This window comes from Chiloscyllium plagiosum, unplaced genomic scaffold (assembly GCF_037043375.1).
Source record: "Chiloscyllium plagiosum isolate Xiang-an unplaced genomic scaffold, Cpla_swu_hap1 HiC_scaffold_17, whole genome shotgun sequence".
NCBI classification, from domain to species: Eukaryota; Metazoa; Chordata; class Chondrichthyes; order Orectolobiformes; family Hemiscylliidae; genus Chiloscyllium; species Chiloscyllium plagiosum.
Window position 1 is genome coordinate 41,119,029 of NW_028270155.1, and position 20,368 is coordinate 41,139,396.

The window sequence follows — 20,368 nt, forward strand, 5'->3', positions numbered from 1 at the left end:
GACTGTGTTAAGAGCTGTTTTGTTAGTGTGGCAGGGGTGAAAATATGTTTATGGGGATTCAAGGGAGGAGTTCTGAGAAAGATGGGGAATGATTTGTGAGTCAGTAAGATATTCCAGGAGTCTAAGAAGAAAGGGAAGTTGGATATTGGGAAGTAATTTGCAGGAATGAAGTTGAGGCCTCTATTTTTGAGGGGAGAGGCAATGATGAAGTATAATGTGGGAAAATGTGAAGTTCAGTTCTGAAAGGGAGGACAAAAAAATAGAGCATTATCTAAATGGAGAAAAGTTCCAGAAAGCAATTTACAGAAAGGAACTTGAGGGTACTTACACACAAAACACAAAAAGGCAGGTGGAACAGATAACCAGGAAAGTGAATGGAATGATGGCTCTTATTTCAAGGGGGTTGGATAATTAGAGTAGGGAAGCCTTATTGAAGTATTTTCTCCACGGATCTGGATGACACAAGTTTCAATACAACGGTAGAAGCTTTATTATTGGACAACCGGTGAAAGATTCTCAATGACACCAAAGGAATCATGTAGCCTACTTGTGGTGGCACTTCTTTACGAATCTCTACTCTACACACAAAGGCAGGATATTTTATAGGTATAATAAAGAGGTCGACAAGTCACTTGGTTTATTGCCGTCACATTGTTTAAGACAGGTAATTACTATTTTCCAATGCCTGGTGTTTGCCGATTTCCTGTTATAACTAGTGAATGGTTGATAGGGACTGGTTATCGTATTCTTTATAATTAATCTGTTGATGGATAGAGATTTAGCCAGAAAGACTTTGCTTTGCTCTCATTGTTGGATTCACATGCCCATGTTATTAGGTAGGGGAAACACGGTAATGGGAACAGGAGGCAGTTCACAGTGTTATCGCCAAGGCTATTAGTCTTGTCCAGGCAGGACAAATACCTTTGCCTGAGGCTGCATGTATGGCTCCATAGGATTCTATTCTCTCAGAGTCAGAGGGCAGGCATGTAATCGATACTGCAGTGAGTCCTTTCAGCAATGGAATGTTTAACCCTTGAGTTTCCAATATGTCGTGATAAAGAAGTAAAAATAAAATTTATTCTTTTGTGGCTTTCTAAAGTCCCCATTCCCCCCTATAGACTATTCGATAATCAAGCAGGTCCCCTCAGAGCCTCTACAGAAAACACTCGCTCAACAGTGGTCATAAGCACTGGAGCACTAGAATGCAGGCGATTACAATTAGTGTTGTAATCCCGGTATGTAGGAGCAGGCCTCCCAGTTCTCCAAGAATGCCCCCTAATGGCAATCCCTCCATGCCATTGCTAAACTCATTGTCAATAGTTTGGAGAGTCTGAATTTCCTCTGTGATGTGTTTAGAGAGGTCAGTGATATTAGTGGACTCATCAGGGATGTAGGTGCAGCACTCTGCCCTAACAACAACACAGGTACCACCCTCCTTGGCTCGCAGGAAGTCCAGGGCCAAATGATTCTGGAGGGCCACAGTTCTAATTGCAAGTAGCTCCACATTATTTTCAATTAAGGCACCAGCCATGTCATTGGTGACCCTTTCCCATATGCTCCTGAGTTTACTGATTTCTTGGGCATGTAAATAGATTCCCGTTGGAGGAGAGAACATTCCCACCCAGGTGAGGAACCTGGTGAGGGACCTTCTGGGTCTTGGGGGTGGGGGTAAGTTGTCCAAAACATGAATGCAGGGTACAACATACCCCACGTAACACAACCCCGTCGAACCGGAGGGAAGCCAGGGGTAGACTTTCAACCCACAAATAATGTACGTGCCATAGAGTCATAGAGATGTATAGCACAGAAACATACCCTTCAGTACAACCTGTCCATGCCGACCAGATATCCTAACCTAACCTAGTCCCACCTCCCAGTACCTAGCCCATATCCCTCCAAACCCTTCCTATTCTTATTTCCATCAAATGCCTTTTGAATGTTGCAATTGTATCAGCCTCCACCACTTCCTCTGGCACCTCATTCCATACGCATACCACCCTCTGTGTGAAAAACTTGCATCTTAGGTCTATTTCATATCTTTCCCCTCTTACCCTAAACCTATGCCCTCTAGTTCTAGACTCTCTGATACCAGGGAAAAGACTTTGTCTATTTATCCTATCTATGCCCCTCATAATTTTGTAAACCTCTATAGGGTCACCCCTCAGCCTCCGATACTCCAGGGAAAACAGCCCCAGCCTGTTCAACCTCTCCCTATAGCTCAAATCCTCCAACCCTGGCAACATCCTTGTAAATTTTTTCTGAACCCTTTCGAGTTTTACAATATCCTTCCGATAGGAAGGAGACCAGAATTGCATGCAATATTCCAACAGTGGCCTAACCAATGTCCTGTACAGCTGCAACATGACCTCCCAACTCCTGTACTCAATGCTCTGACCAATAAAAGAAAGCATACCAAACGCCTTTTCACTATCCAGTCTACCTGCAACTCCACTTTCAAGGAGCTATGAACCTGCACTCCAAGATCCCTTTTTCCTGCGACACTCCTGAGGACCTTACCATTAAGTGTATAAGTCCTGCTAAGATTTGTTTTCCCAAAATGCAGCACCTTGCATTCATCTAAATTAAACTCAGTCTGCCACTTCTCAACCCTTTGGCCCATCTGATCAAAATCCCATTGTAATCTGAGGTAATCTTCTTTGCTGTCCACTGCACCTCCAAGTTTGGTGCCATCTGCAAACTTAACTAACTATACCTCTTATGCTCACATTTAAATCATTTATATAAATGATGAAACGTAGTTGACCCAGCACCGATCCTTGAGACATTCCAGTGGTCACAAGCTTCCAGTCTGAAAAACAATCCTCCACCACCACCCTCTGTCTTCTACCTTTATGCCAGTTCTGTATCCAAATGGTTAGATCTCCCTGTATTACATGAGATCTAACCTTGCTCACCAGTCTCCCATGAGGAACATTGAACATAGAAGAATACAGCGCAGTACAGGCCCTTCGGCCCTCGATGTTGCGCTGATCCAAGCCCACCTAACCTACATTAGCCCACTATCCTCCATATGCCTATCCAATGCCCGCTTAAATGCCCATAATGAGGGAGAGTCCACCACTGCTACAGGCAGGGCATTCCATGAACTCACGACTCGCTGAGTAAAGAACCTACCCCTAACATCTGTCCTATACCTACCCCTCCTTAATTTAGGGCTATGCCCCCTTGTAATAGCTGACTCCATACGTGGAAAAAGATTCTCACTGTCGACCCTATCTAAACCCCTAATCATCTTGAACCTTGTTGAATGCCTTACTGAAGTCCATACAGATCACATCTGCTGTTCTGCCATCACAAATCCTTTTTGTTACTTCTTCAAAAACCTCAATCAAGTTAGTGGGACATGATGTCCCATACACAAAGCCATGTTGACTATCCCTAATCAGTCCTTGCCTTTCTAGAAATACATGTACATCCTGTCCCTCAGGATTTCCTCCAAACACTTGCCCACCACCGACATCAGGCTCACTGTTCTATTGTTCCCTGGCTTGTCCTTACCATCCTTCTGAAACAGTGGCACCACGTTAGCCAACCTCCAGTCTTCCAGCACCTTACCTGTGACTATCAATGACACAAATATCTCAGCAAGGGGCCCAGCAATCACTTCCTTAGCTTCCCACAAAGTTCTCCGGTACACCTAATCAGGTCCAGGGATTTATCCACTTTTATGTGTTTCAAGACATCCAGCAGTTCCTCCTCTGTAAAATGGACATTTTCCATATTAAAATTAGATTAGATTAGATTACCTACAGCGTGGAAACAGACCCTTCGGCCCAACAAGTCCATACCGACCCTCTGAAGAGCAACCCACCCAGACCCATTCCCCTACATTTACCCCTTCACCTAACACTATGGGCAATTTAGCATGGCCAATTCGCCAAACCTGCACATTTTTGGATTATGGGAGGAACCGGAGCACCCAGAGGAAACCCACGCAGCAACGGGGAGAATGTGCAAACTCCACACAGCCTGAGGCGGGAATTGAACACGGGTCTCTGGTGCTTTGAGGCAGCAGTGCTAACCACTGTGCCGTTGTAAACTGTCCAGATGGAAACTGCTCCCCCCCTCCCTTCCCCCCACCTCCAAACACACACCCAACGCCACCACCATTCCCCCCCCCCCCCCCCCCCAACTGGGTCATTCCAGAGGCAGCCTAATATTTGGGACAGCAGACCAATCAAGTACAAAGTAGCTATATTCCATTAAATTCTGAATAGGTTTGATGCATTGATGCAGGGGATATCAAAATAGCACTTACACATCCCCATATAAGTGCCTTTACAGGGTTTCCCTCCCTGTCTGAAACAAGTAGTTGATGGTGTTGTTGGGAACCATAAGGGAGGGAGGTCTATGTGATCGGTTGTAATTAGACTGATACCCTGAATATGGTCAGGTTATACCCTGCCGACTGTCATTCCCGTGCATCATCCGTGTTAGCAGGATCACCAGAAAGGCTTTGATGCAGTAGCCATTCAGCCACTTTTTGTCAGTGAAAAGATACAGCCCACAAAGGTTATTCACATTCTATCTTTCAGGGAGGGGAGGTCAGACTGTCCCAGGTGCCCATGGGGTCCTCATGGGCTTCCCATAAATCACCTCAGCTGAAGACAGACTGATTTTGCTTGAAGGGGTAAATCTCATATGGAACAGAGTCAAGGGTAGGACCTTCAAACAGTTCAGGCTGGTTTCCTGCTTTCGCTTGCCAGCTTATTTTTTTAATGTGCCATTTGCTCCAGCCGCTTTTGGGCGGTGAGTGCAGTGGAATTGATTTATTGCTAGTTCCCTGCAGATCCCCTAGTTAATTTTAGCCACGAAATGTGGCCCATTGTTTGAGCTTATTGTCTCTGGGAGTCCATAGCGGGAAATTATTTCCCTCAACAATATTTTTACCACTGTTGCAGCCGTGTTGTCCGTTTTCGGGATTGCCTCAATCTATCTCCTGACGGCATCTACTATTACAAAACAATACTTATGACATTGTACCTTGGGTAATTCTATGAAATTTAGTTGTAGACAATTTCTACAACTAGGCAAGGGAGTAGAACCAGAACCGCAAGGCATCGCTTTTCCAGCATTTGTCTTTTTGCAGATGAAGCACGCTTTGGCTTGTTTCTCAGCTGTTTTCTGGGAATCAGGGTGCCACCAGGTTTGTAGTAAAGTGCTGACCATTCCCTCCTTGCCTAGGTGTGTACAGTTATGTACAAAATCCACCAAGATTGGTAAAAGCAAAGAAGGAACACAGACCCGTCCCACAGTTTAGTATGAACATCAAGGGTGCACCCCATCTGTGACCCACAGTCTGTGTTCCTCTGCAGGGGCGCCCCTTGTAAGTGACATATTTCACCCATGTCTGGCATACCTGTCTTTATAATTTTTGCAACTAGGTGTTACTGTCAGCCCAATGGAATCAGAAAAGTAGGGTGTAAGGCTGCCTGGTTGGCGGCAGCATTACTTGCATGTTGCTGTTGGAGATTCTGTCAGTGGCACCAGTGTGAGCTGAACATTTGATCACTGCTAGGCTGGATGTTAACTGTGAGGCCTGAAAAAGATTATGCACAAAAAAAGGCGTTACTAATGGGTTGCTCTGTGGAGGTTAAAAATCCCCTATACTCCCATAAGGTGCTGTGGTCGTGGGCAACACTGAAAGCATAGCAAGAGTCTGTATAAATATTGGCCGATTTCCCTTCAGCCATGATGCAAACCCGAGTGAGGGCAAACAATTCAGCCTTCTGTGCTGACAGTAGAGTTTCAAAGCCTACACATTCAACCACTTCAGAATCCATAGCAATCACGTATCTGGAGCATCGCTGACCTGAAGGTGAAATAAAGAAGCTGCCATCCACATAAAAAGTGAAGTCCACATGTTCAAGTGGCAGCTCTGTGGAATTCCGGTCCCAATGAGATTCATCAGTACTGGCTGAAGGTGCTTTGTGATTATGGGGAGGCTGAACAAGCTCAGTTTTTATGTGACCTTTAGAGTGCGACTTGGAGCTGTTCTGGCCATCCCAGTAATAAATAAGGGCTCTCCTCATCTGTGATCTGGTGTTTTCAGAACAGTCCATGTTATTCGTATGTATCATACTAGCGACACTTGAAGGGACATATTGTAGGACCATAGAGTTAAACAATGGTGAGTCCTTGCCGCAGTTAAACGTTTGATTCCCAGCAAAGGTTCCATAACAGGCAACAAACCTTTCCCAACAGTCTCCTCCGGACTCTCCCACCTTGAGTCTGCAGTCCTGGACCTTGCTAATGTTGATAGGCTGTTGCAGGGCACACTCTAATGACTGGACAACTTGGTTCACTTGAGTGTCCTCTTTGAATCTGTTGTTTAAGTCTTCATAAGTGTGGACCAGGCCCTTTCCGTCACTCTTGCCCGTTTGTTCCTGCCACTTAGTAACATCTTCTGGTGACAAGATCATACAACAGAGGGCAAACAGATGCTGGGGTGTTGCATTGTACATTTGAATTGTGCACTGGACATATTGGGTGAATTGGGCAGGTTTATCTTAATGATCCAGAGCCTGATTCACTCTCACGATCATCTCTTGAAGTTTCCAGGGGACATAGAGCTCGATAGTTGGTGGCTCATCTTTCTCATCTGCCTTGGGGTTTAGTAGCTGTCTTATGGGGAGCATAGCTTTGGGGGTGACATGGTGATGGTGAACTCCAGTGCAAAGGTAACAGGTTGCCGCTGGTTTTCTCGAGCGCATCTTAACCCAACCAGCTATGCAGGGCTCGGGTACAGTGGCGGGGATGGTGTCATAGGTGGCTCAACGAGAGGCACCAACGCACCAGGGTGACATCCCCAATCCTCCTCTACCTCGGTATCAGTCTTACTGCAGCTGTACAAGGTGCTGGTGAGACCACATCTGGTGTACTGTGAGCAAGTTTTGATCCTCTTATTTAAGCAAAGCTATTCTTCATTGGAGGCAGTTCAGAGAAAGTTCACTGGGATGATTCCTTGTATAGAGGTATTGTCTTATGAGTAAATGGTGAACAGATTAGAACTCTACTCATTGGAGTTTAGAAGAATAAGAAGTGACTTCTTTGAAACATATCTGATTCTTAAGCAGCTTGACAGGGTAAATGTTGAGACAACGTTTCCCCTCATGGAACAGATTAGGAGTAGAGAACATAGGCTCAGAATAAAGGGATACCAATTTAAAACTGAGGAATTTCTTCTCTTAGAGAGTTGAGTCTTTGGAACTCCAAGCCACACAGAGAGGTTTGGAAGCAGAGTCCTTGTGTATACTTAATGATGTGCAGATGTTGGGGTGGATAAAGTCAAAAATCACCCGAAACTAGGGCACCTTCCTCATTTTTGACTGTGTACATTTAAGGTTGAGATAGACAGATTCCTGATGAGGGGAATCAAAGGCTATGAGGAAAAGGTGGGAAGGTGGACATGAGCAATGTCAGATCAACCATGATCCTATTGAATGATATAGCAGAGAGGCCAAATGGCCTACTCCTGTTCCTAGTTCTTATGGTCTTATCAGTGTGAATTTAGAGGAGAGAATTACAAAGTTATAAAGGGAAGGCCCATCACATAACATGGGAACCAGGAGTGAAACTGAGTGGTCAATAGTTTGGGGAAAAGGGAGTGAATCTCATGGGCAAATGAGTTCACAGAGGGCAGAACCTCAATTTCTCTTATCATCCAGCATTCCCTATACCTACCAGCCTTACCCTTCACACTAACAGAAACATACTCTCAACTCTTAAATTCTTTGTTACTCTGTAAATGCAACCCAACACCTTGAATAATTCCAACTCCAGGTCAGAGTTTAAGTAGACAAACAGGAGGCTGGAAGAGCACAGCAAGCCAGGCAACATCAGGAGGTGGAGAAGTCGATATTTCGGATACCCTAAACATTGACTTCTCCACCTCCTAATGCTGTCTGGTTTGCTGTGCTCTTCCATCCTCCTGTTTCAAGCCTCTTCCAGCCTCCTGTTTCATTCTATTTCTGCACCTGCGCACTGCAGAGACAATATTGGAAGTGCCGCGCCCTGTGACTGAAATAGCGCCTGCGCACTGCATACAAACGGCATTGGTGCATGCGCACTGCCCACCGACAGCACTGGCTCCTGCGCTGTTCGCGTTGACCCGGCGCCTGCGCAGTGGCTGTCCCCTCCCCCGCCCCCAACGTCCTCTGGTTTAAGGTCGCTGTCGGCGGATCCCGATTGCCGGCTTCGCCATGTTGTCGCTGATCGCTCGCTCGGGGCCTTTCGCCCCGTACCTGTCCGCTACCACTAACGTCGTGCCGTCTCAGCTCAAGCCGTTGGTGCTCGGCGTGGTTCGAAAGGCCGATGCGGTGATCGTGGATGTGAAGAGGCCAGTGCTCTGCCGGGAGTCGTTGCAGGGCCAGGCGGCCCGGAGCGGCGCCGTTGTTACCGCCGGCCTCAACGGTGAGTGCAGCGGGTGAGGGGCCCGGGCCTGGGTCCGGAGATTGAGCGGTCAGAGCTGTTGTCTCCCGCCGGGGGCGGAGGCGGATCCTGTGGCGAATCGGCCTGGCTGCTCCCGGGCTCCGTGACCTTGTGGATCAGGGAGTGGGTCAATGCGAGGATTCCCGTTTTAACACATGGGTCTCCAGGAACGTCAATCGCACTGTAGCTGTATGCTGTAATATACCCATAAACTCTTTCAAAACGACCATGTCCCAGAGTTTTAATTCAAATCAAAATACAGACGATATTGGACGTCCCCGCATAATCTTGCGGGAAGAGCCAGACAGTTCACATCAAGAGAAAATGTTGGAAAATCTCAGCGGGTCTGGCAGCATCTGCAAGGAGAGGAAAGAGCTGACGTTTCGAGTCTAACTGACCCTTTGTCAAAGCTTTCCTCTCCTTGCAGATGCTGCCAGACCCGCTGAGATTTTCCAGCATTATCTCTTGGTTTCAGATTCCAGCATCTGCAGTAATTTTGCTTTTATTAAGACAGTTGACATTTTAGGTGGTGACCTTTTTTCAGTAGAGCCATGCTGTTAGAATAGCTTTACTGATGTGCAGCCCACCTGTAACTTCAAGAAGGGTTGCACCTGCAATGTTGACTTCTCCACCTCCTGACGTTGCCTCACTTGCTGTGTTCTTCAAGACTCAGCTGTAACTTCTGTGTCTGGGCAAGGTCAGAAGTCACATGACATCTGGTTATAGTCCAACAAGTTTATTTGAAATTGTAGTGCTGCTCAGGTGAAGTGCCTGGATTTTAAAAGAAAGTAAATTTCTAGATATATCTAGAGTGGTTGCACCCCTAATCCATTACTTAAGAGTCATAGAACTGTACAGCACGGAAACACACCCTTCGGTCCAACCCGTTCATGGCGAACAAATGTCCCAACCCAGACTAGTCCCTCCTGCCAGCACCTGGCCCATACCCCTCCAAACCCTTCCTATTCATTTATCCATCCGGATGCCTTTCAAATGTTCTAATTGTACTAGCCTCCACCACTTCCTCTGGCAGCTCATTCCATACATGTACCACCCTCTGAGTGAAAAAGTTGCCCCTTAGGCCTCTCTCATCTTTCCCCGCTCACTCTAAACCTATGCCCTCTAATTCTGGACTCTCCCACCCCAGGGAAAGACTTCTTCACCACTTTAGCTTGACAGACTGAAGGTTGCCCTCTGGCAATGAGAGAGTATTGGCCAAGTCTGCTAACCTTTCTGTGGGACTGATTCTGGAGTGGGTAAAGACTGCATTCACGAGTTCAAGGTGTGAGAGCCTATTGAATTAACCTGGCTGTCTAACTTCCTATGGTCATCTAGCCTGTGTTTGGATGATTTAAAATGGAAAAATAGCTATATGTGGAGGATCGTATTTGTAGCTTTAGATTTATTCTCAATCCCTCCATTATCAGTAGATTAGATTAGATTACTTACAGTGTGGAAACAGGCCCTTCGGCCCAACAAGTCCACACCGCCCCGCCGAAGCGCAACCCACCCATACCCCTACATTTACCCCTTACCTAACACTACGGGCAATTTAGCATGGCCAATTCACCTGACCTGCACATCTTTGGACTGTGGGAGGAAACCGGAGCACCCGGAGGAAACCCACGCAGACACGGGGAGAACGTGCAAACTCCACACAGTCAGTCGCCTGAGTCGGGAATTGAACCCGGGTCTCTGGCGCTGTGAGGCAGCAGTGCTAACCACTGTGCCACCGTGCCGCCCACTTTGGTCTCGTTTGATTTTGAAGTAACTATTCTAATTTCCTGAGTTAAACTTTGTTTTTATTTTACCAAAACATACAATCTTTAATCTGATAGACAATAGGCTTGGCCTTTTTGATACAGGTTTCAGATGCTCTGTATAGATGCATTATGTTAATCTCTGCAAGTTCCAGAAACTCCATAGAAAGCACTTGGACAGATGTAAGTGTAATGAATAGGTGTTTTATAATTGGTGATAACAAGTATGGGGTCTGTTTGGAGAGCAAGGTTAAGAGATACTTTAGAAATATGTGCTCTATAGGGTTTGGTGGTGTTGTCATCTGCTTAAATAGTTTGACCTTACTTCATGGATGTTGACTTCCACAGCTGCCTATCAAGTAGAGAGATCGAGGAGTATAACAATTCACAGCCTGTAACAAAAATAAGTTCCCCCCCCCCCCCCCCCCCCCTGTTTTTTAAGACTTAACAAATAAAACATCAATGTATAATGGATATATGTGTCTCTTCAAAATTGTACCCTGCTCTATGTCCCATCCCCACTTATTCTTACTAGATTCTGTCATTTGTTTGCGTAACATGCTGGATGTGAGTTTGCTTGCTGAGCTGGAAAGTTCGCTTTTGGATGTTTTGTCACCAACGCTCTAAAACAGCAGCTGATGAACTTAAAAGACCCTATACAAACAGCAAGCAAACTAACGTCACTTGCAAAATACCTTGCAAGAACTGTAACAAACACTGCGTTGGACAAACAGGCAGAAAACTAGCCACCAGGAAATATGAATGCAAAAAGATAATGGCCACAAAAAGACATGACCCACCATCACTAGTATCCTTACATACAGATGAGGAAGGATGCCATTTCAACTGGGACAGCACATCCATCCAAGGACAAGCCAAACAGAGACATGCACAAGAATTCCTGGAAGCATGGCATTCCAATCGGAACTCTATCAACAAACACATCAACTTGGACCCCATTTACCACCCTCTGAGGTAAAAAAAGGAAGTAGCATCACCAACACTAGGAACCCTAAACACAAATAGAAAGTGGGTCACAACACCAGTGCTTCACCAGAGGCTCACTGATGTTACCTAGTATGGTGACGAAATGTCTGAAAACAAACTTTCCAGCTTGGTGAGCAAAGTTACATCCAAAACCTCAACCTGAGCTACAAATCTTCTCAAAACTCATTAACTCTTTATTCATTGGTGTACAATGCAACTGAGGATATTGCCTTAAAATCAAGAGTATGGTGCTGGAAAAGCACAGCAGGTCAGGCAGGATCCGAGGAGCTAGAGAATTGACGTTTCAGACATAAGCCCTTCCTGATGAAGGGCTCATGCCTGAAACACTGATTCTCCTGCTCCTCAGATGCTGCCTCATCTGCTGTGCTTTTCCACCATCGTACTGTTGACTCTGATCTACAGCATCTGCAATCCTCACTTTCTCCCTATTGGCTTAAAATGCATTGAGACAGAACTTGTCTTCTGTTTAACATATATCACTCAATCTTATTTTTAAGAAATTGTACTTTTTATACTATAATAATTGTGCAAATATCATAATGGGATCATCTATTTTTAAATCAAAAAAAAGTTCTGAGTATTACTGAAGGTGATGAAATTAGGGATAGCGGAGTTCCCAAAGATTTTGGGGTCCAAGTACACCGATCACTAAAATGTAGTGGTTGAGTACAAAAATTAATGTCAGACCAATTGGATGTTAGCCTTTAAAACCAGAAATGCATGAACAGAAGACCTTTTCTGCAGCTTTCATCAGTTCCATAAAAGGGAGGCTGTTAATTTGAAAAATCCTTTGTGTTTTTAGTTGCACTTCAGCCCTGCAATCCTGATTTCTGGGCATTTAAGCGTGAGCAAGTCAGAGGACCTCCTTTTGGCCTGCTACTGCATTAACAGATGCAGACAGTGGAGGGGACCATAGTTGCCAGATGCTTGCCCCATATCTTGAAAAATGTCCATATTATTGAGGAGGAAGTACTGGATGTCTTGAAATGCATAAAGGTGGATAAATCCCTGGAACCTGATCAGGTGTCCCCTAGAACTCTGGGAACCTAGGGAAGTGTTTGCTGGGCTCCTTGCTGAAATATTTGTATCATCGATAGTCACAGGTGAGGTGCCAGAAGACTGGAGGTTGGCTAATGTGCCACTATTTAAGAAGGGTGGTAAGGACAAGCCATAAAATTGTAGACAAGTGAGCCTGACGTTGGTGGTGGGCAAGTTGTTGGAGGGATCTGAAGGTCAGGATTTTCACGTATTTGGAAAGGCAAGGACTGATTAGGAATAGTCAGCATGGCTTTGTGCATGGAAAATCATGTTTCACAAACTTGATTGAGTTTTCTTTTTGAAAAAGTAACACCGAGAATTGATGAGGGGAGAGGTGTGATCTATGTGGGCTTCAGTAAGATGTTCAACAAGGTTCCCCATGAGAGACTGGTTAGTAAGGTTAGATCTCATGGAGAACTAGCCAGTTGGATGCAGAACTGGTTGAAGGTAGAAGACAGAGGGTGGTGGTGGAGGGTTGTTTTTCAGACTGGAGGCCTGTGACCAGTGGAGTGCCACTAGGATCGGTGCTGGGTTCACTCCTTTTTGCCACTTATAGAAATGATTTGGCTGTTAACATAGGAAGTATAGTTAGTAAGTTTGCAGATGACACAAGTTGGAGGTGTAGTGGGCAGCAAAGAAGGTTACCTCAGATTACAACAGAATCTTGATCAGATGGGCCAGTGGGCTAAGGAGTGACAGGTGGAGTTTAATTTAGATAAATGTGAGGTGCTGCATTTTGGGAAAGCAAATCTGAGCAGGACTTATACACTTAATGGTAAGGTCCTCGGGAGTGTTGCTGAACAAAGACACCTTGGAGTGCAGGTTCATAGCTCCTTGAAAGTAGAGTCACAGGTAGATAGGATTGTGAAGAAGGCGTTTGTATGCTTTCCTTTATTGGTCAGAGTATTGAGTACAGGATTTGTGAGGTTATGTTGCGGCTGTCCAGGACGTTGGTTAGGCCACTGTTGCAATATTGCATGCACTTCTGGTCTTCCTATCGGAAAGATGTTGTGAAACTTGAAAGGGTTCAGAAAAGATTTACAAGGATGTTGCCAGTGTTGGAGGACTTGAGCTATAGGGAGAGGCTGAGTAGGCTGGGGCTGTTATCCAGGGAGTGCTGAAAGCTGAAGGGTGATCTTATAGTGGTTTATATAATCGTGAGGGGCATGTATAGGAGCTGCCAGAGGAAGTAGTGGATGCTAGTACAATTGCAACATTTAAAAGGCATCTGGATGGGTATATGATTTGGAAGGGTTCCGAAGGATAAAGGCCAAGTGCTGGCAAATGGTGCTAGATTAGATTGGGATGTCTGGTCGGCATGGATGAGTTGGACTGAAATTTTATTAGATTAGATTACATTACAGTGTGGAAACAGGCCCTTTGGCCCAACAAGTCCACACTGACCCGCCGAAGCGCAACCCACCCATACCCCTACATTTACCCCTTACCTAACACTACAGGATCTGTTTCTGTGCTGAACATCTTTATGACTCTCTCATGGCTTTCATTCGTGACCAGGTTTCAGTGGAGAGGGATAACATGGCGGCCACCAATGCAATCAATACTTTTAGGAAAAGGTGGCACTGCATGGGGTGGACTGCCTTATCTCCAAATCCACCTCCACCTCCAACTCCATTTTGATTTTAATCCCTTCCCCCACTCTCTACCCTTTCACTTACTTTATAGTGGTTTGCATTGTCCTTACCATACTTTGCATATGAATTGATTAATTGGAAACATAGGCAATGTAATAGGAGTGGATAACAGGTGAAAGGTATCCTGGGTGACTTGGTGGTAGGGGAACAGAGACATTCAGTTGTATGGAAGAGTACTCCTGGGTAAAAAGAAGAAAATAAAATATCCTCTTTTTTTTGTTACAGCTATGCAAAGCCCTGAACAGATCGCATCTGGATTACTAGATACAGTCTGTATACAGTATACTGAAATGCATTCACCTTAGAAGGCGTTGAGCACAAGTGCGTCAGAATAGATGCATTGTGTATATATTCCTTAAACTAGACTTGAATTCCTTAGAAAATGGAAGGTTGGTAAACCATTTTGAAGTTTTGAAAGGAATTGCTGAGTAAATGGATTCAGACCCCTTCTGCTGGTGTGGGAATCTTTAGGCAAAGTGATAAGCCTTTAAAACCAGATCCATTCTGAAGAGAATTTAGGAAACACTTCTTTACACAAAAGGTAGTAGGAATGTGAAGCACATTCCACAAAGAAACTATAAACACCAGTCTAATTGAATCTATGATTGCAACTTTTTTAGTAAAGGATTCTTGTGAATTATGATGTCTTAATAGATGCCATTTAAATGTAGGCCAACTGTAATAACATTGAATAGCAGACCAGATTCGAATCTGACTGGCCTACTTGTTTCTGTTTCCTGTTTTATTAAAATGTTTTTATTTTGTTCAATATTGTGTTCGTGTAATTTGAGCTGAAGTTTGATTATAATTTTATCATTGCTAAAGCATACATGAGTTGCAGTTGGTTTCTGTTTTAAAATCGCGTTGTCATTGGTAACTGCTGCAACTTGAAAGACCAAATCGTTATACATTTTCAAAGTTGTCAGTTTGGAGTCAACTTTTCAATTCTAAATATCTCAAGAAAAATTAAATTAAGTTCACTTTACATAATTTGGCAATCTAAAACTCAATGTCTGGCTCGCTACATTTTTGATGTTAACAGACTTAAAATATTTCACTACATGTCCATCTTTTTCACCAAACAATGTGTTGGTAAAAGATTATTTAATTCTCTTTTAAATAAATATTAAGAGTTGGCCTGTGACTTCAGGGACAACAGTTTTAATTAACATCTTGAGCCATCAATGAAAAAAAATCTCTTCGGGAAGGTTTTTGGTGCCTTCTGTTGTAGAATTAGCTTCGCTTACTTTGCTGCTGCTGCTGCTGCTATTGGAATGGTTTTACCAAACCTGATTTGGATTTGAATGAAGAATGAATTCCTGGTCTAGGAAATTTTGATCTACACTTACAAATTTAGTCGTGTTTTGAAATGCCAATGTTATTATTTTCCTATAATACAAAATATATCATTAAAGTCCAAATTAGTTTGACATGGATCCTTCCTACTGCAGATCTATTCTTCATAATGTTTTGGTGTATATGGAAGCATGCACCGTAAGTCTTCATCTCTGATGTTTATCACAAGCATGAAACGTTGCAATAAGTATGCTCTATTAAGCAATAAATAAATTGAAAGAAGCTCTCATTATTCATTCAGAAGGAAAATTAAGGCCCATGGTTTGTAATATCTCTGGCAAAAAAAACACATTGGAGGCAGCCTTAGAAATACAGGAAGTATAGGAATTACCTTTCAGCTTGAGATAACAAGGCCAAAAATGTCAATGGATAACATAGTAGATAGCATCCAATAAGATGCAGCAGCAAGTGGAATTAAGGGTTGTGATCAATTAGCCTGCCAACACAACTTTATTGATGTTTTTAATCAGGGAAAATGTACCAAGGGCTTCCAACAAATCACATGCTGGTGTTGGAAAAAGTGCAGATGTGACTGAAATTTTGATTGAAGAGTTAGGTTGAGTATGTATTAAGTTAAATGATGTCTGTTTTGGCTTAAATAACTTAGCCACTTGGGTGTAGTATTTCAGGACATGTAGTAAACATAGAATTTTCTGCCTTAGGAAGCAATTAAACATAAATTACAGGACAGTAGGCAAGTGTTGACAAGTCACTCCATGTAGTCAGGAGCGTACCTGCATTTGCCTTATTTGCTAGCAGAGAACAGGTAATTGTGATTGGGCAGCTCATTTGGCTTTGTGCCATAAATAGAAAAGAACATAGAATAATGGCAAAGAACAGACTGCCAATTAGCTGCTGTCTCAAATTAACTTATACCGATACAAATGGGAAAGCTTAAATATTACCCAGAGTATTCATTATTACTATGTAACATAAATTCAATAGTTGGTATTAAAATTCCAGTAAAATTAATATTTTTCATAGGTTTGGAGATTATATATACAAGCTTTTGTTGGAAATATTTATTGCTGTATTTTGAGGCATAAAGGGATAAATGATATTTTGCAATCACTTCTTGAGCAGGCGGTGCCAATAGTGGTAGAAGTTAGATTTAGCAGGTTTGGAAAAAAACCTGTACAAAGGATTTGCAAGATTTATATTGTTTACCAAATGTTAGGGGAGAGCTACACCCAAATGGGAATCAAAGTTTAAGTTTTATAAAATTCAGATTTTGAATGAATAATCTTGTCTTTTTTTTATTTGGCACAGCTGAATCCAGAGTTCGATACGCACACAGCGATATTAAAGTTCCAGACTTCTCTGATTATAGACGACAAGAAGTTCAAGATGCCAGGAAATGCTCACAAGATAGCAGTGATTTCAGGAGAGGTTTCTCTTACTTCATAACTGGAACCACAGCTGTTATGGGAGCCTATGCTGCAAAGAATGTTGTTACTCAGTTTATCACAAGCATGAGTGCCTCTGCTGATGTGTTAGCATTGTCTAAGATTGAAGTCAAGCTGAATGAAATTCCAGAAGGCAAGAACATGACCTTCAAATGGAGAGGCAAACCTCTTTTCATCCGCCACCGTTCACCTAAGGAAATTGAGGTCGAACAGGCAGTGACCTTGGCTGAGTTGCGACATCCAGAATTAGATTCTGACCGAGTGAAAGATCCAAAGTGGATGATTTTAATTGGTGTTTGCACTCACCTGGGCTGTGTACCAATATCCAATGCTGGTGATTATGGTGGCTACTACTGCCCTTGTCATGGGTCTCACTATGATTCATCAGGGAGAATCAGGAAAGGCCCAGCTCCACTTAACTTGGAAGTGCCACCATATGAGTTCATTAACGAAGATCTTGTAATTGTCGGTTAATGTTATGAACTTTAATTCGAGTACCTTCCACTTTTACTGGTGTTCTATCTGCTATATTGAACTGAACATTCTTAGCACCAGCTTGTTAAAGTAGTCTTTGTGATTTTGAGTGCTTGTTGGGGAAGGGGGTTGATGTAAATCAAGTTCAACATCAATAAATATTGATTTTGCATCATCAATTGTAGTCCAATATTTGAAAAGTATGTCTTGCGATTTCATTTCACATTGGTAATTGTACAGGTCACCATCAAAAACTTGTACACTTGCAGGTGTGCTAATTACTATGGGAATTGATAAAACCATTCTTGCACAAATGTAATCTTTAAAAATTTTAACTTATTTGAAATTTCAACTGTTTTCCTGTAAACAGTATTTAAGTACGTCTTGCCTAATTTGTGTATTGCATAATGCATGGTAAATTTAGAGAACTAGTTTTCTTTACCAAAAAAAAGTGCATCCAGCAGAAAAGTTCTAAATCTATTAGTGCCTAGATCTGAAAATATAGATTAATACCACAACCGATTCTGTTCTATTGAAAATGTCCTCTGTCACATATTCCAACAATTTCATGTAGTAGTATTTTCAAAAACCAAACTCTCTTAAGGGAGCTTAGCTTTCAGGGATTTATAAGAAGCTCACTGGTCCATAATTATCATCAAAGCTATGTGCATCAGCATGATTTGGAGGGACTGGGGTGGACAAAGTTAAAAATCGCAACATCCAGGTTGTAGTCCAACAGGTTTATTTGAAAGCACTAGCTTTCGGAGCGCCAGTCCTCCAACTACCTGATGGAAGGAGCAGTGCTCTGAAAGCTAATGCTTCCAAATAAGTCTGCTGGACTATAACCTGATGTTATGTGATTTTTAACTGTGTACGTTAGCTCATTTATGGTAACTTCACTATTCAACTTCGTGGAGAATTAAATGTCTTTTTTTTAAAAGGCACACCACTGCTGATATTATCCTTCATTCTTTCCCCACTTCCACTTTCCTGTGTCCTACGCAAGCACCAGACTTGTAATTTCTGAAATTCTAAAACTAATTGAGCAATTGGTTTGTTTTACCTGTCACCAGGAGGTAACTAATTTTATGTCAACAGATTTCACGAGTATTTTTGTTGGGAATATTCAAGCTTGTAAATAAATGAATTTACAAGTTGGGTGCATTCATTTTTTAAAAAATTCCCAGAAGATTTTAATTATTTCATTTCTTAACAGTGGATGGCATTCAACTTTGGATTTCACACACGACTGGATTTTTGAACTTGATGGACACTTAAATACATGTATTTCAAGTGAAATGTGAATGGAACTGTAATTGCATCTGTCCTAAATTGAATTTTTTTTGAGTGATTTGGATAGAAAATGGCGCAGTGGTTAGCACTGTTGCCTCACAGCGCCAGAGACCTGGGTTCAATTCCCGCCGTAGACGACTGACTGTGTGGAGTTTGCACATTCTCCCCGTATCTGCGTGGGTTTACTCTGGGTGCTCCGGTTTCCTCCCACAGTCCAAAGATGTGCAATTCGGGTGAATTGGCCATGCTAAATTGCTCGTAGTGTTAGGTGAAAGGGGTAAATGTAGGGGTATGGGTGGGTTGCGCTTCAGTGGGTTGGTGTGGACTTGTTGGGCTGAAGGGCCTGTATCCAAACGATGTAATCTAATCTTACCATTTTATAATCCATGTGCTAGTACTTTGTCTTGTGCTGGTGTTATCATTTGGAATATGATTTTAAACTGGCCTTTTACTACTAGGAGCTGGTTCATCAATTGTTTTCATTTCTGATTTTTTTTGTGTGGTTATTCCCAAACTGTCACCAACCCCCTCAGAAGTACAAATGTATTGGAATGCAGTTAGTATTGGCACGGTACATGCACCAGCTCTGTATGCAGAATGGCAATTTTGCCATATGTAAAGGTCTTCATCCATAGCATCTTCAGAGTGTAAGGACCAGTGCTGAAAAGATGCAAGATTATCGTTAAGTAGAACATAGCTCAATTCAAAAGAAGTATGATTATTTTCCACACAACTAACCTGATAAAAATGTGATCTATTGATCCATTTACTAGTATATAGCTATAATTGAAGTATTTGCATAAGCGGCATGCAGGAGGTGTATCATGCAACAAGATCATTGTTAATAATGTCCTCCCCACTTAACTCTAAGAGCTCCATCTAGTGTTTGAGCTAGTAATTGTAAAACAGCCTTGCAATGCAGATTAGTTCAAATGCCAATTAGATTTCAAAAAGATTTGAAATATTTTCTTTTTGGTGTTTCATTATACTGTTGAAGACGGCAATTTTTAATTTTCTCACAATTTCCATCTTCCCTACCACACTGTTTTGTTTCATTAGTTCTTTAAATATTCACTCTAATTTTATGTGGGCCTGAGGATTTTTAGTTCAACCATGGTCTTGGGATGCTGGAATCCAGACGACAGGATGTATTGAGTAGCGTAAAATTTCTATTTATCTTTCTGGATCTCAATTTGTACTGTGAACGAGGTTGATGAAGCATTCAAATATGATGGAGCTTAGATAATGTCAACCCTGGTTTCCTTGTGAACAAACAAGTTGGATATAATCTTAAATCTGATGTTGAGTTTGTCTTACAATGGAACTGAGATGCTTTCCCTGACCTGATTCCTTTGTAACTTTGTCACCTGCTCCAATGCTGCAGTGTTCAGAATTTTTTAGCCCTTAAATATTCTGATTTCTTAAATTTCTTTAGCAATACATCATGCCAGAGAATGATAAATTTATATTTTAGATGATAAGCTTTAGGGTTGTTCTCTGAAATTTGAGAGACAGGCAAATTCCTTTGCTTCACTTGGTGTGCTTAATTTCTAGTTTAAGAATAGCATCAAAACTGTTTATATTTTAAACCATTACCTCTGAATTAAACTCTTAGTTTCCGAGTCTCTGCACATTCTGAACTGGGCTCATTATTAAGAACTATATTAAGACTGGTTATTGGACTTTATGATAATTCTCATAACAAGCAATATAATTGACATTCATTTTTGTCAACCTAAGCTTGTTTTAAAATTCATCTTTGAATCATAAAATAATCATCCCTGAAAAATACATAGAGTAATAGTATGTAACTATTACCTTGTTGAACTTAAATGCAGAAACCGACTGTTAATTCGAGCAATCCATGCTTAGGCTTATTTAACAAATTTCCTTGGTATTTGTACATTAATAATGCAGTTGATATGTT

General features: G+C 42.4%; 1 protein-coding gene across 1 annotated transcript; it reads left to right on the forward strand.

The window, feature by feature from the left end:
• Nucleotides 1-8,160: 8,160 nt before the first annotated feature.
• On the forward strand, nt 8,161-17,327 carry uqcrfs1 (ubiquinol-cytochrome c reductase, Rieske iron-sulfur polypeptide 1). Its single transcript, XM_043706891.2, has 2 exons — nt 8,161-8,433; nt 16,538-17,327. The coding sequence occupies exons 1-2, from the start codon at nt 8,223-8,225 to the stop codon at nt 17,146-17,148; spliced, it is 822 nt and encodes a 273-aa protein (XP_043562826.1). The 5' UTR covers nt 8,161-8,222; the 3' UTR covers nt 17,149-17,327.
• The last annotated feature ends 3,041 nt before the right edge of the window (nt 17,328-20,368 follow it).